The 26,029-nt window shown below is 40.9% G+C and overlaps 1 protein-coding gene across 1 annotated transcript in view; it reads right to left on the bottom strand.

Annotated features, from left to right (window-relative positions):
* GABRA5 (gamma-aminobutyric acid type A receptor subunit alpha5) overlaps positions 1-26,029 on the bottom strand; it is a gene marked incomplete at its 3' end in the record, with an annotated part of 99,705 nt that overhangs the window by 68,515 nt on the left and 5,161 nt on the right. Inside the window, exons 2-4 of the mRNA XM_079913169.1 lie at positions 17,749-17,870; positions 16,862-16,929; positions 16,536-16,756 (exon numbers count right to left, since the gene is read on the bottom strand). Of these exons, the coding sequence (XP_079769295.1) occupies positions 16,536-16,756; positions 16,862-16,929; positions 17,749-17,870 (411 nt within the window). The remainder of the gene's footprint in view (positions 1-16,535; positions 16,757-16,861; positions 16,930-17,748; positions 17,871-26,029) is intronic.

Consider the following 26,029-nt stretch of genomic DNA (forward strand, 5'->3'; position numbering starts at 1 on the left):
TGGAGGGAGGGGAATTGGTACAGTTTTTCTAGAGAGCAACGTGGAAATACATATTGAAAGGCTTATCTTTTGGCCAATTCTTGGAATTTATCCAATGGGTAGAATTATATGCTTGCATGGCAATATTTATCACCGAGGACAAAAATGGAAATGACATGAAATTTTTTAGAGACTATATAATGACAGGATACTGACCTGATGGCATTTGATGGATCACAATATTTGAGAACAATGTTTGATGACAGGAAAAAGATGTTCAATATATTTCAAATTATAAAGCTATTTACAAAACAATTTTCAGAGAATGAGACCACTCAAAAACTACAGGAGAGTATGTGTGGATACACACAGATATACACGTGTGTATGCAGGTGTGCCCACACACAGACACATGTACATGACGCACACCAAACCATTAACATTGATTTTCTTTGGTCTGAGTGCCATAACTGTATTCCATATCTGGTGATTTTCCATGTTTTACAAATATTTAAATAATACATTGATTCTTGTCATTAACATAAATGTTATCTTAAAAAATTCAAGATTTGGCCAATATATCTGTTGGTGTCATGAAAGACTTTTAAAATTATTATTATTATTTATTTATTATTTATGTTTAGTTGCCTTGGGTCTGTTGCTGTGCGTGGGCTTTCTCTAGTTGCGGCAAGCGGGGGCTACTCTTCGTTGTGGTGCGTGGGCTTCTCATTGTGGTGGCTTGTCGTGTTGTGGAGCACAGGCTCTAGGCACGCAGGCTTCAGTAGCTGTAGCACGTAGGCTCAGCAGTTGTGACTCGTGGGCTCTGGAACACAGGCTCAGTAGTTGTGGTGCACGGGTTTAGTTGCTCCACAGCATGTGGGATCTTCTCAGACCAGGGCTCGAACCTATGTCACCTGCATTGGCAGGTGGATTCTTAACCACTGAGCCACCATGAAAGACATTTTTAACCAGCACTGGTGTTTTAAGTAGGGATGTAGACACTCTCATACACATACCAGTGTTTAGTTAAAAACTTCTACTTACATATGTATAACTTTCTTCAAATATATTGCCCACAAATCAAACATGTAACATGTATATAATTTCCTTCAAGTAAGTTATTTATACTATAACTTCATGGTGCTGTCAGCCAATCGCTATGCAAAAATGTGACTGTGCTGCCCCCCAGTGGCCATTCAAGGAATAGCTGTATATACAATCACGTTTTCAAACTGACATTCTCAGACCCTGCAGCTACACTGTATTGAGAGAAAGTTAATCAACAAACAAGGACCTTCAAGATGGCGGAGGAGTAAGACTTGGAGATCACATTCCTCCCCACAAATACATCAAAAATACATCTACATTTGGAACAACTCCTGCAGAACACATACTGAACACTGGCAGAAGACCGCAGACTTCCCAAAAGGCAAGAAAATCCCCATGTACTTGGCCGTGTGGCTGACAGGGTCTTGGTGCTCTGGCCTTGTGTCAGGCCTGAGCTTCTGAGGTGGGAGAGCCGAGCTCAGGACATTGGACCACCAGAGACCTCCCAGTCACACATAATATCAATCAGCAAGAGATCGCCCAGAGATCTCCATCTCAAGGCTAAGATCCAGCTCCACCCAACGGTCAGCAAGCTCCAGTGCTGGACGTCCCATGCCAAACAGCTAGCAAGACAGGAACACAACCCCATCCATTAGCAGAGAGGCTGCCTAAAATCAAACTAATTTCACAGACACCCCAAAACACACCACCAGACGTGGACCTGCCCACCAGAAAGACAAGATCCAGCCCCATCCACTAGAGCACAGGCATCAGTCCCCTCCACCAGGAAGCCTACACAAGCCACTGAACCAACCTCACCCGCTGGGGGCAGACACCAAAAGCAACAGGAACTACAAACCTACAGCCTGTGAAAAGGAGACCCCAAACACAGTAAGTTAAACAAAATGGGAAGACAGAGAAATATGCAGCAGATGAAGGAGCAAGGTTAAAAACTCACCAGACCAAACAAATGAAGAGGTAATAGGCAGTCTACCTGAAAAAGATTTCGGAGTAATGATAGTAAAGATGATACAAAATCTTGGAAACAGAATGGAGAAAATACAAGAAACATTTAATAAGGAACTACAACAACTAAAGAGCAAACAAACAATGATGAACAACATAACAAATGAAATTAAGAATTGTCTAGAAGGAATCAGTAGCAGAATAATGGAGACAGAAGAACGGATAAGTGACCTGGAAGATAAAATAGTGGAAATAACTACTGCAGAGCAGAATAAAGAAAAAAGAATCAAAAGAATTGAGGACAGTATCAGAGACCTCTGGGACATTAAACGCACAAACATTCGAATTAAAAGGGGTCCCAGAAGAAGAAGAGAAAAAGAAAGGGTCTAAGAAAATATTTGAAGAGATTAGAGTCGAAAACTTCCCTAATATGGGAAAGGAAATTGTCAATCAAGTCCAGGAAGCACAGAGAGTCCCATACAGGATAAATCCAAGGAGAAACATGCCAAGACACATATTAATCAAACTATCAAAAATTAAATACAAACAAAAAATATTAAAAGCAGCAAGGGAAGATCAGGAAACTTCCATAAGCCTCTCAGATAGCCTCATCCACCACAGGGCAGACAGCAGAAGCAAGAAGAACTACAATCCTGCAGCCTGTGGAACAAAAAGCACAGTCATAGAAAGATAGACACGATGAAAAGGCAGAGGGCTATGTACAAGATGAAGGAATAAGATAAAACCCCAGAAAAACAACTAAATGAAACAGAGATAGGCAATCTTCCAGAAGAAGCATAATCCAGAATAATGATAGTGAAGATGATCCACGGCCTTGGGAAAAGCATGGAGGCAAAGATCAAGAAGATGCAAGAAATGTTTAACAAAGATCTAGAAGAATTAAAGGACAAACAGAGATGAAAAATACAATAACTGAAATGAAAATTACACTAGAAGGAATCAATAGCAGAATAACTGAGGCAGAAGAATGGATAAAAGTGACCTGGAAGACAGAATGGTAGAATTCACTGCTGTGGAACAGAATAAAGAAAAAAGAATGAAAAGAAATGAAGACAGCCTAAGAGACCTCTGGGACAACATTAAACGCAACAACATTCGTGTTATAGGGGTCCCAGAAGGAGAACAGAGAGAGGAAGGACCCAAGAAAGTATTTGAAGAGATTAGAGTAGAAAAATTCCCTAACATGGGGAAGGAAATAGCCACCTAAGTCCAGGAAGCACAGAGAGTCCCATACAGGATAAACCCAAGGAGAAACATGCCAAGACACACAGTAATAAAATTGGCAAATATTAAAGACAAAGAAAATTTATTGAAAGCAGAAAGGGAAAAATGACAAATTGTTTAAGTATATCATGCCACTCCCATAAGGTTAACAGCTGATTCCTCAGCAGAAACTCTACAAGCCAGAAAGGAGTGGCATGATATACTTAAAGTGATGAAAGGGAAGAACCTACAACCAAGATTACTCTACCCAGCAAGGATCTCATTCAGATTTGATGGAGAAATTAAAACCTTTACAGACAAGCAAAAGCTAAGAGAATTCAGCACCACCAAACCAGCTTTACAACAAATACTAAAGGAACTTCTCTAGGCAGGAAGCACAAGAGAAGGTAAAGACCTACAATAACAAACCCAAAACAATTAAGAAAAAGGTAATAGGAGCATACATATAAATAATTACCTTGAATGTAAATGGATTAAATATTCCAACCAAAAGATATAGACTGGCTGAATGGATACAAAAACAAGACCCATTTATATGCTGTCTACAAGAAACCCACTTCAGACCTAGGGACACATACTGAATGAAAGTGAGGGGATGGAAAAATATATTCCATGCAATGGAAATCAAAAAAAAGCTGGAGTAGCAATTCTCAAATCAGAAAAAATAGACTTTAAAATAAAGACTATTCTAGGAGACAAAGAAGGACACTACACAATTATCAAGGGATCAATCCAAGAAGAAGATATAACAGTTGTAAATATTTATGAACCCAACATAGGAGCACCTCAATACATAAGGCAACTGCTAACAGCTCTAAAAGAGGAAATCAACAGTAACACAATAATAGTGGGGGACTTCAACACCTCATTTACACCAATGGACAGATCACCCAAACACAAAATTAATAAGGAAAAACAAGCTTTAAATGACACAATAGACCAGATAGATATAATTGATATTTATAGGACATTCCATCCAAAAAGAGCAGATTCTACTTTCTTCTGAAGTGTGCATGGAACATTCTCCAGGATAGATCATATCTTGGGTAACAAATCAAACCTCAGTAAATTTAAGAAAACTGAAATCATATCAAGCATTTTTCTGAACACAATGTTATGAGATTGGAAATCAATTACAGGGAAAAAAACGTAAAAAACACAAACACATGGAGGCTAAACAATACATTACTAAATAACCAAGAGATCACTGAAGAAATCAAAGAGGAAATAAAAAAATACCTACAGACAAATGACAATGAAAACATGATGATCCAAAACCTATGGGATGCACCAAAAGCAGTTCTAAGAGGGAAGTCTATAGCTATACAAGCTTACCTTAAGAAACAAGAAAAATTTCAAATAAACAATCTAACCTTACACCTAAAGGAACTAGAGAAAGAAGAACAAACAAAACCCAAAGTTAGCAGAAGGAAAGAAATCATAAAGATCAGAGCAGAAATACATGAAATAGAAACAAAGAAAACAATAGCAAAGATCAATAAAACTAAAAAGCTGGTTCTTTGAGAAGAGAAACAAAATTGATAAACCATTAGCCAGACACATCAAGAGAAAGAGGGAGAGGACTCAAATCAATAAAATTAGAAATGAAAAAGGACAAGTTACAACAGACACCACAGAATTACAAAGCATTCTAAGAGACTACTACAAGCAACTCTATGCCAATAAAATGGACAACCTGGAAGAAATGGACAAAATTTTAGAAAGGTATAACCTTCCAAGACAGAACCAGAAAGAAATAGAAAATATGAACAGACCAATCCCAAGTAATGAAATTGAAACTTTGATTAAAAATCTTCCTACAAACAAAAGTCCAGGACCAGATGGCTTCACAGGTGAATTCTATCAAACATTTAGAGAAGAGTTAACACCCATCCTTCTCAAACTCTTCCAAAAAATTACAGACGAAGGAAAACTCCCAAACTCATTCTATGAGGCCACCATCACCCTGATACCAAAACCAGACAAAGATACGACAAAAAAAAGAAAATTACAGGCCAATATCACTGATGAATATAGATGCAAAAATCCTCAACAAAATACTAGCAAACAGAATCCAACAACACATTAAAAGGATCATACACCATGATCAAATGGGATTTACCCCAGAGATGCAAGATTTCTTCATTATACGCAAATCAATCAATGTGATGCACCATATTAACAAATTGAAGAATAAAAACCATATGTTCATCTCAATAGATGCAGAACAAGCTTCTGACAAAATTCAACACCCATTTATGATAAAAAAAAAAAACTCTCCAGAAAGCGGGCATAAAGGGAACCTACTTCAACATATTAAAGGGCATATATGACAAACCCCCAGCAAACATCATTCTCAATGGTGAAAAACTGAAAGCACTTCCTCTAAGATCAGGAACAAGACAAGGATGTCCACTCTCAGCACTATTATTCAAAATAGTTTTGGAAGTCCTAGACATGGCAATCAGAGAAGAAAAAGAAATAAAAGGAATCCAAATTGGAAATGAAGAAGTAAAACTGTCACTGTTTGCAGATGACATGATACTATACATAGAGAATCCTAAACATGCCACCAGAAAACTACTAGAGGTAATCAATGAATTTGGTAAAGTTGCAGAGTACAAAATTAATGCACAGAAATCTCTTGCATTCCTATATACTAATGACGAAAAATCTGAAAGAGAAATTAAGGAAACACTCCCACTTACCATTGCAACAAAAAGAATAAAATACCTAGGAATAAACCTACCTAAGGGGCCTTCCTGGTGGCGCAATGGTTGAGAGTCCGCCTGCCGATGCAGGCAGGTGATGCGGGTTCGTGCCCCAGTCCGGGAGGATCCCACATGCTGCGGAGCGCCTGGGCCTGTGGGCTGTGGCCGCTGAGCCTGTGCGTCTGGAGCCTGTGCTCCGCAGCGGGAGGGGCCATGGCAGTGAGAGGCCCGTGTACTGCAAAATAAAAAAAAACCTACCTAGGGAGACAAAAGACCTGTATGCAGAAAACTATAAGACACTGATGAAAGAAATTAAAGATAATACCAACAGATGGAGAGATATATCATCTTCTTGGATTGGAAGAATCAATATTGTGAAAATGACTATACTACCCAAAGCAATCTACAGATTCAATGCAGTCCCTATCAAATTACCAATCGCATTTTTCAAAGAACTAGAACAAAAAATTTCACAATTTGTATGGAGACACAAAAGACCCCGAATAGCCAAAGCAGTCTTGAGGGAAAAAAAACGGAGCTGGCGGAATCAGACTCCCTGACTTCAGACTATACTACAAAGCTACAGTAATGAAGACAATATGATACTGGCACAAAAACAGAAATATAGATCAATGGAACAGGATAGAAAGCCCAGAGATAAACCCACGCACCTATTGTCAACTAATCTATGACAAAGCCGGCAAGGATATACAATGGAGAAAAGACAGTCTCTTCAATAAGTGGTGCTGGGAAAAGTGGACAGCTACATATAAAAGAATGAAATTAGAACACTCCCTAACACCATACACAAAAATAAACTCAAAATGGATTAGAGACCTAAATGTAAGACTGGGCACTATAAAACTCTTAGAAGAAAACTAGGAAGAACACTCTTTGACATAAATCAGATATTTTTTGATTCATCTCCTAGAGTAATGGAAATAAAAACAAAAATAAACAAATGGGACCTGATGAAACTTAAAAGTTTTTGCACAGCAAAGGAAACCATAAACAAGACAAAAAGAAAACCCTCAGAATGGGAGAAAATATTTGCAAACGAATCATTGGACAAAGGATTAATCTCCAAAATCTATAAACAGCTCATGCAGCTCAATATTAAAAAAAAACAAACAACCTGATCCAAAAATGAGCAGAAGACCTAAATAGACATTTCTCCAAAGAAGACATACAGATGGCCAAGAAGCACATGAAAAGTGGCTCAACATCACTAATTATTAGAGAAACGCAAATCAAAACTACAATGAGGTATCACCTCACACCAGTCAGAATGGGCATCATCAGAAAATCGACAAACAACAAATGCTGGAGAGGGGTTGTAGAAAAGGGAACCCTCTTGCACTGTTGGTGGGAATGTAAATTGATACAGCTACTATGGAGAACAGTATGGAGGTTCCATAAAGAACTAAAACTAAAACTACCATATGATCCAGCAATCCCACTACTGGGCATATACCCAGAGAAAACCATAATTCAAAAAGACACATGCACCGCAATGTTCATTGAAGCACTATTTACAATAGCCACGTCATGGAAGCAGCCTAAATGCCCATCGACAGACGAATGTATAAAAAAGATGTGGTACATATATACAATGGAATATTACTCAGCCATAAAAAGGAGCAAAATTGGGTCATTTGTAGAGATGTGGATGCATCTAGAGACTGTCATACAGAATGAAGTAGGTCAGAAAGAAAAAACAAATATCGTATATTTATGCATATATGTGGAACCTAGAAAATGGCACAGATGAACCGGTTTGCAGAGCAGAAATTGAGACACAGAAGTAGAGAAAAAACGTATGGACACCAAGGGGGGAAAGCGGCTTGGGGGTGGTGGTGCTGGTGCTGGTGCTGGTGCTGGTGTGACGAATTGGGAGACTGAGATTGATATGTATACACTGATGTGTATAAAATGGATGACTAATCAGAACCTGCTGTATAAAAAGATAAATAAAATTAAATTTTAAAAAAAGCAGCAAATGAAAAGCAACAAATAACATCCAAGGGAATCCCCATAAGGTTAACAGCTGATCTTTCATCTAAAGCTCTGCAAGTCAGAAGGGAGTGGCAGGACATTTTTAAAGTGATGAAGGGGAAAAACCTACAGCCAAGATTATTCTACCCAGCAAGAATCTCATTCAGATTTGACAGAGAAATTAAAATCTTTACAGACAGGCAAAAGTTAAGAGAATTCAGCACCACCAAACCAGCTTTACAACAAATGCTAAAGGAACTTCTCTAGCTGGGAAACACAAGAGAAGAAAAGGACCTACAAAAACAAACCCAAAACAATTAAGAAAATGGTAATAGGAATATGCATATCGATAATTACCTTAAATGTGAATGGATTAAATGCTCCAACCAAAAAACAGGCTCACTAAATGGATACCAAAACAACACCTGTATATATGCTTTCTACAAGAAATGAACTTCAGACCTAGGGACACATACAGACTGAAAGTGAGGGTATGGAAAAGGATATTCAATGCAAATGGAAATCAAAAGAGAGCTGGAGTAGAAAGTCTCATATCAGACAAAATAGACATTAAAATAAAGACTATCACAAGAGACAAAGAAGGACACTACATAATGATCAAGGGATCAATCCAAGAAGAAGATATAACAATTGTAAATATTTATGTACCCAACATAGGAGCACCTCAATACATAAGACAAATGCTAACAGTAATAAAAGGGGGAAATCGATAGTAATACAATCATAGTAGGGGACTTTAACCCCCCCACTTTCACCAATGGACAGATCATCCAAAATGAAAATAAATAAGGAAACATAAGCTTTAAATGATACATTAAACAAGATGGACTTAATTGATATAGGACATTCCATCCAAAAGCAACAGAATACACATTTTTCTCAAGTGCTCATGGAACATTCTCCAGGATAGATCATATCTTGGGTCACAAATCAAGCCATGGTAAATTTAAAAAACTTGAAATAGTATCACGTATCTTTTCTGACCAGAATGCTATGAGACTACATATAAATTACAGAAAAAAATGGTAAAAAATACAAACAGATGGAGGCTAAAAAACATGCTACCAAATAAGCAAGAGATCACTGAAGAAATCAAAGAGGAAATAAAAAAGTACCTAAAAACAAATGAAAATGAAAACACGACGACCCAAAACCTATGGAATGTAGCAAAAGCAGTTCTAAGAGGGAAGTTTATAGCAATACAGTCCTACCTCAAGAAATAAGAAAAGTCTCAAATAAACAACCTAACTTTACACAAAAGCAATTAGAGAAGGAAGACCAGAAAAAAACGAACATTAGCAGAAGGAAAGAAATCATAAAGATCAGAGCAGAAATAAATGAAAAAGAAATAAAGGAAACAATAGCAAAGATCAATAAAACTAAAAGTTGATTCTTTGAGAAGATAAACAAAATTGATAAACCATTAGCCAGAGTCATCACGAAAAAAAGGGAGAAGACTCAAATCAGCAGAATTAGAAATGAAAAAGGAGAAAAAACAACTGACACTGCAGAAATACAAAGGGTCATGAGAGACTACTACAAGCAACTATATGCCAATAAAATGGACAACCTGGAAGAAATGGACAAATTCTTAGAAAAGTACAACCTTCCGAGACTGAACCAGGAAGAAATAGAAAATATAAACAGACCAATCACAAGCACTGAAATTAAAAGTGTGATTAAAAATCTTCCAACAAACAAAAGCCCAGGACCAGATGGCTTCACGGGCAAATTCTATCAAACCTTTAGAGAAGAGCTAACACCTATCCTTTTCAAACTCTTCCAAAATATAGCAGAGGAAGGAACACTCCCAAACTAATTCTACGAGGCCACCATCATCCTGATACCAAAACCAGACAAAGATGTCACAAAGAAAGAAAACTACAGGCCTGTATCACTGATGAACATAAATGCAAAAATCCTCAACAAAATAGTAGCAAACAGAATCCAACAGCACATTAAAAGGATCATACACCATGATCATCTGGGGTTTATCTCAGGAATGCAAGGATTCTTCAATATATGCAAATCAACCAATGTGATACACCATATTAACAAACTGAAGAATAAAAGTCATATGATAATCTCAATAGATGCAGAAAAAGCTTTCAACGAAATTCAACACCGATTTTCGATAAAAGCCCTCTAGAAAGTACGCATAGACGGAAGTTACCTCAACATAATAAAGGCCATATACAAGAAACCCACAGGCAACATTGTTCTCAATGGTGAAAAACTGAAACCATTTCCTCTAAGATCAGGAACAAGACAAGGTTGCCCATTCTCACTGCTGTTATTCAACATAGTTTTGTAAGTTTTAGCCACAGCAATCAGAGAAGAAAAAGAAATAAAAGGAATCCAAATTGGAAAAGAAGTAAAACTGTCACTGTTTTCAGATGACATGATACTATATTAGAGAATCCTAAACATGCTACCAGAAAACTAATAGAGCTAATCAGTGAACTTGGTAAAGTAGCAGGATACAAAATTATTGCACAGAGATCTCTTGCATTCCTATACACTAATGATGAAAAATCTGAAAAAGAACTTTAAGAAACACTCTCATTTACCATTGCAACAAAAAGAATAAAATACCTAGGAATAAACCTACCTACAGAGGCAATAGACCTTTATGCAGAAAACTATAAGACACTGATGAAAGACATTAAAGGCGACACAAGTAGATGGAGAGATATACCATGTTTTTTGATTGGAAGAATTAGTATTGTAAAAATGACCATACTACCCAAAGCAATGTACAGATTCAATGCAATCCCTATCAAACTACCAATGGCATTTTTCACAGAATTAGAACAAAAAATTTCACAATTTGTATGAAGACATAAAAGATCCCAAATAGCCAAAGCAATATTGAGACAGAAAAATGGAGCTGGAGGAATCAGGCTCCCTGACTTCAGACTATACTACAAAGCTACAGCAATCAAGACAGTATGGTACTGGCACTAAAATAGAAATATAGATCAATGGAACAGTATAGAAAGCCCAGAGATAAACCCACGCACATATGGTCACCTTATCTTTGATAAAGGAGGCAAGAAATACAATGTAGAAAAGACAGCCTCTTCAATAAGTGGTGCTGGGAAAAATGGACAGTTACATGTAAAAGAATGAAATTAGAACACTCCCTAACACTGTATACAAAAATAGAGTCAAAATGGAATCAAGACCTAAATGTAAGGCCAGACACTATAAAACACTTAGAGGAAAACATAGGCAGAACACTCTATGACATAAATCACGGCAAGATCCTTTTTGACCCACCTCCTAGAGTAATGGAAATAAAAACAAAAATAAACAAATGGGACCTCATGAAACTTCAAAGCTTTTGCACAGCAAAGGAAACCATAAACAAGACCAAAAGACAACCCTCAGAATGGAAGACAATATTTGCAAACGAAGCAACTGACAAAGGATTAATCTCCAAAATATACAAGCAGCTCATGCAGCTCAGTATCAAAAAAACAAACAAACTAATCCAAAAATGGGCAGAAGACCTAAATAGACATTTCTCCAAAGAAGACATACAGATGGCCAAGAAGCACATGAAAAGCTGCTCAACTTCACTAATTATTAGAGAAATGCGAATCAAAACTACAATGAGGTATCACCTCACACCAGTCAGAACGGCCATCTTAAAAAAATCTACAAACAATAAATGCTGGAGAGGGTGCGGAGAAAAGGGAACCCTCTTGCACTGTTGGTAGGAATGTAAATTGATACAGCCACTATGGAGAACACTATGGAGGTTCCTTAAAGAAGTAAAACTAGAACTACCATATGACCCAGCAATCCCACTACTGGGCATATACCCTGAGAAAACCATAATTCAAAATGAGTCAAGTACCACAATGTTCATTGCAGCACTATTTACAATAGCCAGGCCATGGAAGCAGCCTAAGTGTCCATTGACAGAAGAATGGATAAAGAAGATGTGGCACATATATACAATGGAATATTACTCAGCCACAGAAAGAAAGGAAATTGAGTTATTTGTAGTGAGGTGGATGGACCTAAAGTGTGTCATACAGAGTGAAGTAAGTCAGAAAGAGAAAAATACCATATGCTTACACACATATATGCAATCTAAAAAAAAAAAAACCAAAAGGGGCAGGACAGAAATAAAGACACAGGCGTATAGAATGGACTTGAGGACACAGGGAGTGGGAAGGGTAAGCCGGGACAAAGTGTGAGAGTAGCATTGACATATATACACCACGAAATATAAAATAGATGGCTAGTGGGAAGCAGCCGCAGAGCACAGGGAGATCAGCTCAGTGTTTTGTGACCACCTAGAGAGGTAGGATAGGGAGGGTGGGAGGGAGATGCAAGAGTGAGGGAATATGGGGATATATGTATACATGTAGCTGATTCACTTTGTTATACAGCATAAACTAACACAACATTTTAAAGCAATTATACTCCAACAAAGGTGTTTAAAAAAAAGAAAATAACAAATCGTGGTTCTAAGAGATTAAACTAGAACAGCAAAGTACTCATGACCGCTCTATGATCAAGTTCAGACTCGACCTTAAGTGAGCCTAACTCCAAATTCCATGCTCTTTTCTCTTCCTATCACCCCAATTCAAAGCAGTGTTTTTCACTAATAATGAAAATCTAAACAGGGTGTAAACTATCATAAAATATGCCTTTCTCAAAATAAAAATAGCATGGGGGAATTCATAGTGTGCCAGAGTGACAATGCAGAGTGACCCCACTCTGTCCAGTGCTCTTTTCCCAAGTGCAGGGCATTTTATTACCCATGATGGCACAGTCGCCGGCACTCTCAAATATCTGCCCACAAGCATGGACATGGTGATCCTGGGTGGAACAGCAGCCAGGTTTTCTGATACCATGTTGTACTAGCACAGCCTGCCTTCTAGTAATTCCTTTCTTGCCTGTTGTGGTTTCCTACACCAGAAACTAAGTAAGAGAGATTGGCTCTTCTGCCAGGGACCCAAAGGCCAGGGGAATAAGCCCTAAGGTGGTTCTCACAAAAGTCTGCACCTTCCAAGCGTGTGGAGGAAACGGAGATGAGAGCTGGTCACTATCTCCCAGTTCACTTGTTATAAAGAAAATGAGATTTGGCATGTGCCCTGAGAGATGTGGTCACCCAGGACTGCTTGGGCTTGCTGGGGAGTGAAATCAGAACTTGCTGCTACTCAATGATGACCTAAAGTTCTACCCAGCAAAAAAACCAAACAATTAGCAAGCCTGGCCAGAAAGACAGTCATTCAGTCCTTGGGTGGACTGAAGTCAGGCTTTGGGTTCTGTGCCTCTTCCTTCTCCAGCTCTGGCAAGGATGACCGAGGAGACTGCTGTGCTGAGGGTCCCCTTGAGAATGCCTGGCCACCAGCCTGACATCCGAAGCACAACTCTGGGGATGGTTCTATAAAACATATCATTTTGTTTGCTACAAGAACATCCTGGAAGAAACTGCTTGGTACTTTACGTGTCCTCTGCTTGACAGTCCAACAGGAAATGTCTGTCGCTTTCTTTGGGCTTACCCTGAACAGCTAGTGACTTTTATCATTAGATCCTGTAAACAAATTACACACAGGTGGTAGAAAGTTCTTCAGAACTGAAATTGTAGATCACTTCCAGGCAAGCACCTAATAAGGCTTTTTAGAAAAGACATTTTGGGAGCAAATGGCATCAATGGCTTATGTTTCCTTGGCTTTTTGGAATCACCTATTTAAAGAATTCCATCCATCTGAATTGTGTGTGTTTTTGAATATTACCTTAAATGATTTCTGGAGCATGGTGGGGATTTTACATAAATGAATCCCTCCCATGTACCATAATCGCTATAGAGTTACTTTTTAGAAGTTGCTAACAGTACTTTTTCAGAAATTTCTCAACATTTGTCTCAGGTTAAAACATTTGTCTCAGGTTAAAACAACATTTGTCTCACGTGAACCCTAGTTTGTTCTTCATGTTCATGTTCCATCTTTTTAGGTAGGTCCAAAGTCTGAATAAAAATTTTTAAATATAATTTTAGTTGAAGACTGTATGGAATTTTTATATTTTTTCCAATGTTTGGTATCATAAGCCATATGACAATAGAAACCTTTGTGCATAAAGCTTAGTCCTTATTCCTAATTATTTCCTTAAGATGGACATTACGTAGAAATTACTGGGTCAAAGTATATCACTGCTTTTATAAAGCTTGGCAGGAGTGACCCAAGTGCTAAACAGAAAGGCTGTACCTCTGGACGCTCAGTGACAGGGTGGGACCTGGACGGGGCTGTGTGTGTGATCCGTCCTATCACCAGTTAACTCCTGTTGCCATTTTGCTGTCTTTGCTAAATCAGTAGATTAAAGTGCTATCAAATTACAGCTATAGCTCCATCATATTAAAATTCCTAACACTTTCAAATGGAACTATTTCCACTTTCCAAATGTTTTATAAGACTGAAAAAGAAAATTGGTCATCAACTTTGCAACTCGTTAGCAGCAGGCTTCCTCTACATAAACAAGGACAAATTACTGCTGACAAGTTGCTCTGGGTCTCACCATCTTCCGCATGACACTTTAACAAAGGTAAGACAAAGGCCATTATATGTCTAATAATGTTGCATCCCTCCAGTTTTCAAATGTGGTGGATTAAACAAGGAAATTGCTCATACCTGAACTCAAATTCCTGCTGCCCCCCTCTCTAGCTGCGTGACCTTGGGCTGATTACCAAACAACTCTAAGCCTCAAGCTGTTTTTTGGTTAATGGAAATGGTATCCCCCAGCTGGCTGGGCTGTCTGAGGACTGAAGGGCTGTCTGTGTTTGTGAAGTTGCCTGGTACACAGACACCCCTCTGCTGCCTCTTCCCCTTCTAGACCAGGGGTTTATCTCACCATCCTGTCCAAGCAATTGTGCATGGGATGAAGCATCCCATTGTCTTAGGCGATGGACCTAACTGATCTGTGCAGGATAGGAACCAGGTGTGAATCAAGGGCAATAATCCATGGGGATCAGGGATATTTTTATTCTATGAATGGAACGCAGAACGGTAGGCCCACACAGTGTCCCCACTCTGGTGACCCCTGGCATCCTCCAGGATGTGGAACTCATCTCCATACCTGCTCTCTGCTCACAGGGCTGAACAAAGTGCTCTTGATTTCATTGCCCAGGCTTCCTTTTCCATAGAATGATGGCAAAGGACTAACTGTCGACCCTTAAGATATTTCTCAGCTTTTCACATACTCTCTGCATGGAGAAGGCACTGTCTCAGACACTGATGTGATGTTCACAACTCTTGTCTCCCTCTATGAGTGAAACACCTCCCAGATCAATGTAGGGAAAAGGGAAGAGTGAGGACTGGAACAAAATGCCAAGGTGTGTGCACAGATCACTGATCAGAATCCTTATTGGGTTGTTATAAATCGAGACCTGTTGTCAAATAGGTTTGGGATACAATGTGCCAAAGCATTCCTCAAAATTATGTTAGGACATGCAGCCTCTGAAGATGACTGTATCAATATTATTTTCCACTATGATTATTCTTTTAAATATAAAGTTTATTGTGAAGAATTGTAACTAAGATAGAGAAATTCCAATAACAGCTACAAAAATGCATGTGCTTTTTTTTTTTTAACTTGACTTTAGTGCCTTTTTTCTTTCCTTTTTGTTAATTTAAAAAATATTTTCTAAAGTCCACTTAGGCCCACCATGGAACCTGAAAAGCTATAAAGGAGTCTCTCTGACTGGTCAATTTATTGATTTACTCAGATGCAATGAATAATTCAGAATTTTTTAAAAAAATGACTAATGATCATTTTAAATGAGAAATACTAAATTTTAACCTCAGCATTTGAAATGTTATCAAACCATACAAGAAACAGACTTTTAAAATGTCAAAAGCGTTGCACAATTGCAACAAAAAAGCGTTCTCCTTGGATTTTTAAAATAAAATTTCTTTTAAAATAAAATTTCCCTAACTTACATTATCTGGGTCACTCTTCCAAAGATGCCCTTGATCTGTACTTCCCTGGTGGTGCAGTGGTTAAGAATCCGCCTGCCAATGCAGGGGACAGGGGTTTGATTCCTGGTCCAGGAAGATCCCACATGCTGCAGGGCAACTAAGCTGGTGGGCCAGAACTACTGAGCCCTCTCTCTAGAGCCCGTGAGCTGCAACTGCTGAGCCTGCACGCTTCATCTACTGATCCTGCATGCTACAACTACTGAAGCCCAAGCGCCTAGAGCCCGGGCTCTGCAACAAGAGAGGCCACAACAACGAGAAGCTTGTGCACCACAACGAACAGTAGCCCCACCCATGGCAACTAGAGAAAGCCCACGTGCAGCAACAAAGACCCAGCGCAGCCAGAAAAAAAAAAACAACAAAGATGCCCTTGATCTTCAATCAAAAAACAAATATAGATAAATACTATGAACCCATAGCAGCCCAAAGAAATAAGCTACATGGACATCAGTATAGGTAGGTCAAAAGGAAAAAATACCCATCACACACATGACAGAATCCTCAAACCAGCCCATCTCCTCTCGGCCCCACCCACCCCCACCCCTGCCCGGCAGCCCAGGGCACGACTCAGCACGCTCACCGCATGGTGTAGAGCAGAGTGCCATCATCCTCCAGCCGCAGCAGCTTGTTGGGCGTGGTCATGTTGTGGGCAATGGACTTCTTCCCATTGTGGAAGAAGGTGTCTGGAGTCCAGATTTTGCTGGCAAGGAGGTTGTTGAGAGGCAGGCGCTGCATGGGCCCTTTAAACCGAAGCCTTTCGTCTTTCCAGCTTTGTCGGAAAAACACATCTATGGTGTATTCCTAGTGCAAAGGGAGGCAACCAGGTGACAACTCAAGGAGAGGAGGCCCTGGGCCAGTGCCTTCAGGGTTTAGAGTGGTCTGGGTGGGGCCGCGCCTCGCACCTACCATTTCCGTGTCAGACACCGGGCCGAAGCTGGTGACGTAGATGTCCGTTCTCACCTGAGTGATACGCTCTGAAACACAGACACAGGTTCCTCACCAGGGCCCCAGCTCACAATTCACAGGGACATAACTCAGGGTGGAGTAAAACGGTGTCAAGGAGCCTATGTGGACTTGTCTTGCCAAAAAGGCAGAGAATGTCGAATCATGCTTTAAGTAAATGTCCCTGCTAAAAATGCAAATAATGGAGGACTAAACATATTCTTCTGGGAATGTATTTGCTAGCAGGTCCCTCCTTACCTAATGGAGCAGGTTCAAATGTACCACATCTAAATCGGTTAGAGCCAAGGGCACCACACATGCCTGAAACGGCACATGATTCTCAGCACAAAATTAAGCCAGTTGTACCCTGAAAGCATATTTTACTATCCATTTAGTTTTATCAACTTTATAGAGTCAAAGTAAAAACTGTGATTATGGCTCTAGTGAAAAATTAAACCTGTAACATGCCATGGTGTGATGAGCACTTGCACTGAATAGTGGATTTCTGAAAAGGACTCGCATAGATGGGAGGGTATGACTTTGATTTTAAAGTATTTCCTAACATAGGGTAACCTCCGCTTCAGTAACACCTAAGAAGTGGTTCCTCCTTAAGTGGACCAGATGGCCTTACCATTATCTGGGAAGAAAAGGGAGTTTGCAGGGAGACCACTTCCCTTGGCTTCTCGCATCTGGAAAATGATAATATGCAGAAGCCTTAGCAACACCACCAATTCAAACTGCTAGCAGGGAAGCTCTTTGAGGAATTGTTTGAACAACAGGAAACATGAGCTTGGTTTAAGCAAAAATTTCCCTTGGGCCTCGAGGGCCTCAGCCAAGGAGCATACACCAACCTCCGAGCCCAGGCCTCAGTCTGTTGTCGTAGCCATCCAGGAGCCCATCCAAGATCCTGGTGAATATTGTGATGTTGTCATTGGTTTCATCTTTTACAGAACTGGTTGGCATTTGTGAAAAGCTTTTTAATGGAGAAACAAAAGAAAGAGTTCAAACTTGTATTAATTATTTCTTACAAATTCTTCTCAAAGTATAGAAACCAGGGAATAATATGGTGACTTGTCTTGACGGGAGGGCATCTGAGAATGATCTCTTGTACTATCCAGGTTATTGTTTTGCATACATAAGCCTTATTCTTGAATATCTTGAATAACCCTAATTCTTCAATAGCCAGCCAGAGAATGCTGGCTCTGGGCTGGTCTCCCATCAACCTTACATGATGCTCTAAATCCATCCCTCCCAGATTCTGAAGAGCTGTTTGTGTCAATAGTGTAGCCATTTTAAAGACATATTAGTCACTGCACATGGACTAGCAGAGCCTAACCCACTCACAGGGTATTTCAGAAGTTTGGTTTAAACACAGAAAAACTGAGTCTTCATTTTGTTAGTGAGTCAACTGCAATGGGCTATGGGGTGTCGGGGGGACATTAAAAACTTTATCCAATTTGAAAGTAAGATTGGTGTGCCCAAATTTCCCTGTATCCTTAATTGGGAGCATTTGTGCTATGAGCATTAAGCCAGGACTGGAGCATATGGTGAAGGGACGACAGAGTCTGTGGGCTTCTGTACCATCAGCACTGCCAGCTGCCAGCACACTTGGCTCCAGCCAAAGCACAGGATGCAGGGAGCAGGAATTGTGAAGCCCAGGCTGAAAACCCTGGCTTTACGTGATGTCGCCTCAGAGCAGAGCCTCAGGGAGCAGTGTTCTGTGTGACCCAACATGTCAACTTACGATAAAACCCTGAGAAGACGGGCAGAACCTTCTAGGAGGTTCACAGGAAGAACAGTCTAGTTTGTACAATTCAGTGACGTTATCCAGGCCTCAAAAGTGTATGTTGATGAAGCAGCTGGAAATGAGAAATGGCCCTGAGCATATTTGGGCAAACCGAGTAAGTTATCTGGAGGGAAAGAAAGTCACAAGTCTAGAAGATGGTAACACACCTGAACATCATGGGTTCCACCTCAGGCATCCATCGCTGCTTTTTCAGAAGTGCAAATAGCAAGATATGTCTTATTACCAAGAACCTGACCTGCACATCTGGCTTGGCTTCAAGGGGAACTCAACCCAGCTGAGAGCCAGCTGTGGTCCCGAGAAGTCAGCACCCTTGGTACTTGGGAGAAGAACAGAGGGCTCCTGGGACCTCCCTGTAGTGCCTGATTGTGGGGCCCCACTGTGCTCACGTGCTTTCTCTTCTGTGAAGTGGCTGGAATGGACGCTGAGCTCTGCCATCAGCAGGTGGATCTGAGGGCAGCACTGATGTGTACCTGCCCCACCCACTTCTCAAAAATTGGTCATTTTCACTGACTGCATCTAAACAGATCAACTCTCTAATGGCCTAAAGTGACTCCCTTTTGAATGAGACACTATAAAGTTCTTTGGATCTAATTTTCCCATCACCATTAAAATGCATATTGTTGAAGCTCTAACAACCTAAAATTCAGTCCTGTTAGTATGGAGCCCACAGACACATACTTTTTTTACTCTGTGACTTAGTATTTAAAAATATTGAATTCCCTTTTCTCTGACATCTATTGTAGTTTCACACTTTAGAAAGACAAAGCACTCAGCCTTGAAGACCTAATGTCAGGACAAAGGGGTTTAACACTGTCCTTCAAGTTTATGAAGGAAAGTCTGTGCACACGCCCAGTTGAACAACTATTGCTCAAACTAAATCTGACCTCAGTGTCCACTTCGCATGGTGCTCATAACTCTCACCAGTTTGGTTATTCAATTCTGGGCTTGGTCCAAGTGTCCAATTTTTGGAAGGTCCCCATTGGCTCTTTAACTGAGAAGAGAGATGAAAGCCTGCACACTAGTAGAAAAGGCTTATCACTTGTATGTGGAATCTAAAAAAGCCAACTCATAGAAACAGTAGAATGGTGATAACCAGGGGCTGGGGGTGATGGAATTGGGGAGGTGTTATTTAAGGTTACAAACCTGAAACTAGAAGGTAAATTAAGTTCTGGGGATCTAATGCACAGCATAGTAGTTATACTTAACAATACTGTGTTATAAACTTCAAAGTTACTAAGAGGCTAGATCTTAAGTGTTTCCACTTAAGGAAATGATAATTATGTGACATGATAGAGGTGTCAGCTAATGCTAAGGTGGTGATCATATTACAATATATAAATGTATCAAATCAACACACCCTAAACGTACACAATGTTATATATCAATTATATCTCAATAAAAAATGTAAAATAAAGTCACAATGAGAAAAAATAAAAGAAAAAGCATACTTTAATGTTTCAAGAACATTTTTAAAAACTATTACATCTGTTGTGAAAATGTTCTTAAATTATATTTGCTTTGAATAGCCTTGACTGCCCAGAGATAGAGACCATGGAGATGCCCACAGACCATGCAGTCCCAGTGCCTGTCTCCAGGAGAACTGCCTCCCGGACACTCTGGTACACTGCTCCACCACTGACTCAGACAAACACCATTCCACATGGCTCTGAATCCTGCTTCACAAATACCCAAATCATTGCCAAAAGCAATGGGATAGCATGCAATGTCTAAGACTTCCAAAGCTCTTCTTCCACTTTTTGGCCAAAGAGTTCAAATATATCTACACCCATTTACACATAATTACACTTTTCTTGCAGGAATTTCAATATCTGCCATCTTTTGCTGTAACTGCTTCTTCTATTTATCTGTGGACTTTTTTTTTTTTTTTTTAGAGAGGCCGTGGCTGGGGATTTGCAGTGATTTCTTCTCTATTTTTACTGAAGGTAGGCCCTAGGAGGTACGAAACAGTTTCTAAAAAAGTCCTAAAAATGCCTGTCGGGGCAGGAGTAGAGGTTCCTCTCATGAACAACTGGGAAGTCCTCCTCAGTCCATAGATCCTCCTCAAAAACCATTCATCTGCAGCTCATTGTTACAAAATGCACTGTCTTCACTGCTACGGAGAGGAAGGCCCTTCCCTTACCACTGAAAGCAAATGACGTGCCAGGATACAGGAGACTCTCAGAGAGGTCTGGTGAACTTGCTCATGCATATCAAGCTGTACAATCTTTACAGACTGCTTCTAATATACAGAGTGACTTCAGCTTGCTTTGTTCCATTTGAGCTAGGAAAACAAAATAACACACACAGAGTGGGCTGTGCCTTCGGTGAGCAATTCCACACAGTGAGCAAATCCACGAGTCCTCCAGGTGGAAACACAAGATGCCCTCAGCCCTCTAAGGTACAGAAAGCAGGCTCCAGCTTGCATCTTCACTGTTCTGAGTAAAACCAAAGAGCTCTGCCGGCCCTCAGGTAAGCTGTGAGTACACAGCTGCTTCCAGGATAAGCTGAAGGCTCTGATCTCAGGGGGAGCAGATTTTGTGAGCTGAGACTAGATTCGTTATTTCTGAGAATGACCTTAGATAAAGTAGAAATGCTTGAAAAATTTGGTGATTTCCCCTTCAGTATCAGGATTAATGAACTAGGTTCTCTGAAAATATGAACTATTTCCTTATAGTTACTGCCAGTTTTCTACAAACACATTTAGTTTATGAAACAGTTGCAATATTTTCAGATTGATGTTCCAGAAAAGGGATCATAAAGGAAATGTAGACCTAACCACACATGTTAAAACATCCTCATTTTTTATATCTTCCTACTCAGGTACAGGTCTATACAAAAGGCACAAGGACTCGATCCCTAAGCTTGAACTCTGAGCCCCATATTCCAGACTGAAGAAGGAAGGTGGTGGTTGTGACATGGGCAGTGATACGGGTGGAACAAGATGCTCAGGGGATGGAAGGGCTTCCTAAAATGCTATGAGTGGCCCCTGCCAGGCTTGAGGTCCTGGGTCTTTCAGAGATTTCTGATGAGGTGGAGTGGGGAACAGATAGCCATGAAACGTGGTCCACTAATGGGTTTATTTCACCAGCAGAGTTTTCAGAACAATAAATGTAAATGACTTTAGAAAGGGTCAACTCTAGCAATTGTACAAATTTCCCACCTGTCCCCGTGGTCTTACATCTGGTCTCTTCAAGGCGTTTGATTCTGTGACTTCTGCATTAGCCTCTTCCGGGTTTCTAGGGGTTTCTAGGCCCTAGAGACTCGGCTTTAATTCACCCAGGAGGAATAAGCACTCGTATTTTTATAATGTCCCCAAGTGATCTTCATGTGCAGCCATGGGGGAGAGGTACTGTTCTAAGCCTGTCTAGATTGGAAACAGAAAGGTGAGCCAACTGCCAGAGTGACTCCAAATGACCCCAGAGAGTGTCTCTTCTCTGTCACGTCTTCAGAGAGGCTGTCGGGTTGGGCCCAGTGCTTACCCCAGCAGCTCAGCTCAACAAAGGTATTGTGGACATCAGCCATGTGCTTGGTATTGTGGTGAGAACTGGTGGTGTCAATGAGAAAGGTGGCATCCCCAACCTAGGGAACATGACTGCATCTAAAAGAACAGGCCATGTTCCCAGAGAATTTCTGTAGAACATGGTTGGTGCAGGAATCTTTGCAATATGCAGGGCATTCTATGTACCCAAAGGGGAGGGATCAAGCTTTGTATGGGGTCAGAGGAGAGGAAAGCAGACCTAAGCTTTCAAGCATGAAGATCAGGTCTCAAGCTAAAGGAAGGGGTTGTGAGCAGTGGCACTAAAAATTGGGAGATTAGTATTGACATATACACATTATTATATATAAAACAGATAACTAATAAGGACCTACTCTATAGAACAGGGAACTCTACTCAATACTCTGTAATGAACTATATGGGAAAAGAATCTAAAAGAGTGGATATATGTATATTTATAACTGATTCACTTTGTTGTACAGCAGAAACTAACACAACATTGTAAATCAACTATACTCCAATAAAAATTTTAAAAAAGAAAAGAAATACTGATATTTGCAGAGGGTACGTTGAACTCTGGTGAGAAGAGCCACGTGTGTGGCTCAAATCATGGCGTATTCATGTGAAAAGCTCCACCTCTAGGATCTAGCCTGAAGGTGGTGGGAAACTCAGAGCATCTTAACAGGGGCATTTTCTTTCCTTGTGGCCCCCGGGCACCTTGGGGATGATGGACTTAGAAGAGGAAAGACTGGAGGCGTAGAGACCCATTGCTCAGGTGATGGCAGGGGGTAGAGGCAGGATGGATGAGGCCATCAGCAGGGTTTCTGACGGGGAGTCGGGGAGGAATGAGGAGGGAGGAGTCTGAATACAGCAGGGCAGGGATCCCAAGAGAACTGTCTCCAAAATCAGTTACGACCACAGGGTGAAACCTGCAGTAGAATCCATGCATTACTCTGAAAGAGGAGTGAGCAAAGAGTTGTACTGGTAGTCAAATCTAAGAGTCTTTTTCTTTTTGAGGAAATTTTACTCCAATGTATCTTTTCTATCAGTATTACAATCTCTACTAGTAATAATAACACTATGAGGTAGAGTCCATCTTTAAAGGTGCTTCATTTTACCAAGTGATGCCTGATGAGGTCTCCTTATTTCAGTAAAGGGTTCAAGTTCAAGTTCAAGTTCAAGCTATGTCATCATTTCTGTGGAAGAAAAATCTTTTGTCTCATACCACAAATGGTGCTATTGATGGCAATGTGTGACACATTTCTTGTGATGTTATCTCTGCTTATGCTGACAGCCATTTTTTGATTTCCATAAAATAGGATAGGTAATTGTATCTGCAGACCAGCTTTAATGTGAACTTACTTTGGGACTGGAACAGAATTGCTTTTAAGCAGCAGCTTATCTGTTTTCTTGAATTGCATTTCTTTCTGCATTTTTTCTTCAGTATTTAATTACTTCTGATAAATGTCTCTTCAGTTTATTTGCTTGTTACTTTAAGCTCACTAAATAAGTACCTCTAAATGGCATGGTTTTGTGATGTTTTCTTCAAATTTCCATTGCACGCCACTTTAGCTAATCATGTTAAAAAATATGTAAAATTTTTTTAAAAAAAAGCATGGTGGATATAGCCAGACGTGAAAGTCAACCCCAAGTTTCCAAATAAGAGTTGTTCCCTCTTATGGTGGAAAACATGGATTGACATGTGTGCTTTATGTGGATAAATTCATGGCCATAAAACATTATGCCAGAACTCTTAGATGGTGCCCCTGTCAAAGGTGCCCCTGGTCCTGCCTGTCAGCTCCCTAGACAGTGCTTAAGTCCACCCTACCCCTGTCTGCCACCCTCCATGTAGACGCTCCACTCCTGTCCCCAACCACTGCAGCCTGGTTCAGAATCCTACCACCTGCAAGGTGCAACCCAGGTCCTGGTCTTGCAGGCCACACCTCCTTCATCTGACTCTGCCCACTTCTCTAGACTCAGCCCCTTCCCTCCCCACAGCCACACTGGGTGCCCCACATATATGATTATAAAGCACATGAATCATACTGGTGCTTATCACACACGGGTCTCCCTCCCCCCAACCATTCCTATCAGTAATTACATCAGGTCTTTAAAAAGTCTTTCATTCACCCTATATCCCATCCCAGCTATTGTTCCATCCTTAGCCTCTCTTCTCATCAAAACTCACTGGAGTTTTCTGCTCAAAGGTCTCTGCTGTCTCTCTGCCCTTCTCTTGCCCCACTCCACTCGGGCTTTGCCCAACTGCCTCCCAGTGAAAGCCCTCTTCTGGCCGCTCCTCCACACTGCCAAACCCAAAGGTCCAGTCTCAGCCCTCAGCTGACCACATCCCCTTCTTACAACACTTCTCCGCTCAGTCGCAGGACATGACTCTCTTTCTTCTTATCTTCACTGGCCTCTTCTCCTCAGTCTTGCTTGCCCGCTTCTTACCTTCCTGACCTTAAACCCTGGTGTGTTCCAGGGCTGTCCAGGGACCCTTTTTCAGACACTCAATGTCTGATTGATCTCATTCAATCTAATGGCTTTAAATGTCTCTCTCAAGTTCATGTCTCCATCCCCAACTTTTTTCTCTCTGACTCCGGACCTGTATGTCCAATGGCCTGCCTGGCCACTTTGATATCTACTAAGCATCTCACAGGTCCAAGACTGCACTCATGATTCTCTACAGCCTCTTCTCCTACTGTCCCCACCAGCTCAACAACAGCCAATTGAACCCATCATGTTTTCAGGTCAAGCACTGGGGAGATCATCCCTGACTCCTCTTCTTTCACGTTCACATCAGCCCATCAACAGACCCTGCTGACCGAAATGCCCCTCCCCTGGGTCGTTGCATTTGCCTCTTAACTTCCTCCCTGGTCCCTCCTTTACTAAGCCTGCCCACCTTAGACTCTTAGTGTATTCTCCACTCGGCAGCCAGAGTCAGCTTTAACGTTTGTCATTTTACGGTCACATCTCAATGGGCTCATATTTCACTCTTCAACAGCCAACTGCTCGTCCTGATACTACCTAGCGTGGCCTACAAGGTCCTTCATGATCTGACCCTCCCAACTGCTTCTCTGGTCCTGCCTCCCACCAACCTTCCCTTTCCTCACACTGCTTCCTCATCATCCTGTATCTGCTGCTTCTCTCACCTGTCCAATCATCTCCATGAAGGGCACTGCTCACATGCTCACTTTCTTTAGACATCTGCTTGAGCACTTCTCTCCAGCACACTCACCACCTCTTACTCTGATCACTCTTCTCAGCAATCCTTGTGACCCAACTGATAAGTATGTGTTTACTGCACACTAGAAGGAGTCCTCCTGGAAGGCATGCTCTACCCTGCCCACCACAGAGTCTCAGCACCTAGAACACTGTCTGGCACGTAGAAAGGACTCAATAAACACTGATGCAGCCACAGGGCACCATACTGCAGGATGCCCACATGCTGATCCCCAGAACCTGTGACTGTGAATGTGCTCCCTCACATGGCAAGGGAGACTCTGCTGACATGACTTTGCTGTGCCCACCCCATGGGTCTGGTAAACCTCAGGGTCTCCTGGTCATAACACCCAGGATAGCTAGCCTGGACTTAGCACTCCCTTCCTACCTGGCCATGTTTCAGCATTTAGCACTCATTCAGCAATTTATCCTTCTCATCAACCCTGTGACATAGGATCCATTATTAACTCCACCTGGAGATTAGGAAACTGAGTTGCAGGCAGGCTTAGTAATTCTGCTGCCACACAGAGAAGCTTCACTGTCCTCTGTCAAAATGACACCTACATCCCTGAAATAGGAACCAAATTGATTATAGAGTGATGGCCCAATT

Source organism: Stenella coeruleoalba (assembly GCF_951394435.1).
Source record: "Stenella coeruleoalba genome assembly, chromosome: 2".
Classification (NCBI taxonomy): Eukaryota; Metazoa; Chordata; class Mammalia; order Artiodactyla; family Delphinidae; genus Stenella; species Stenella coeruleoalba.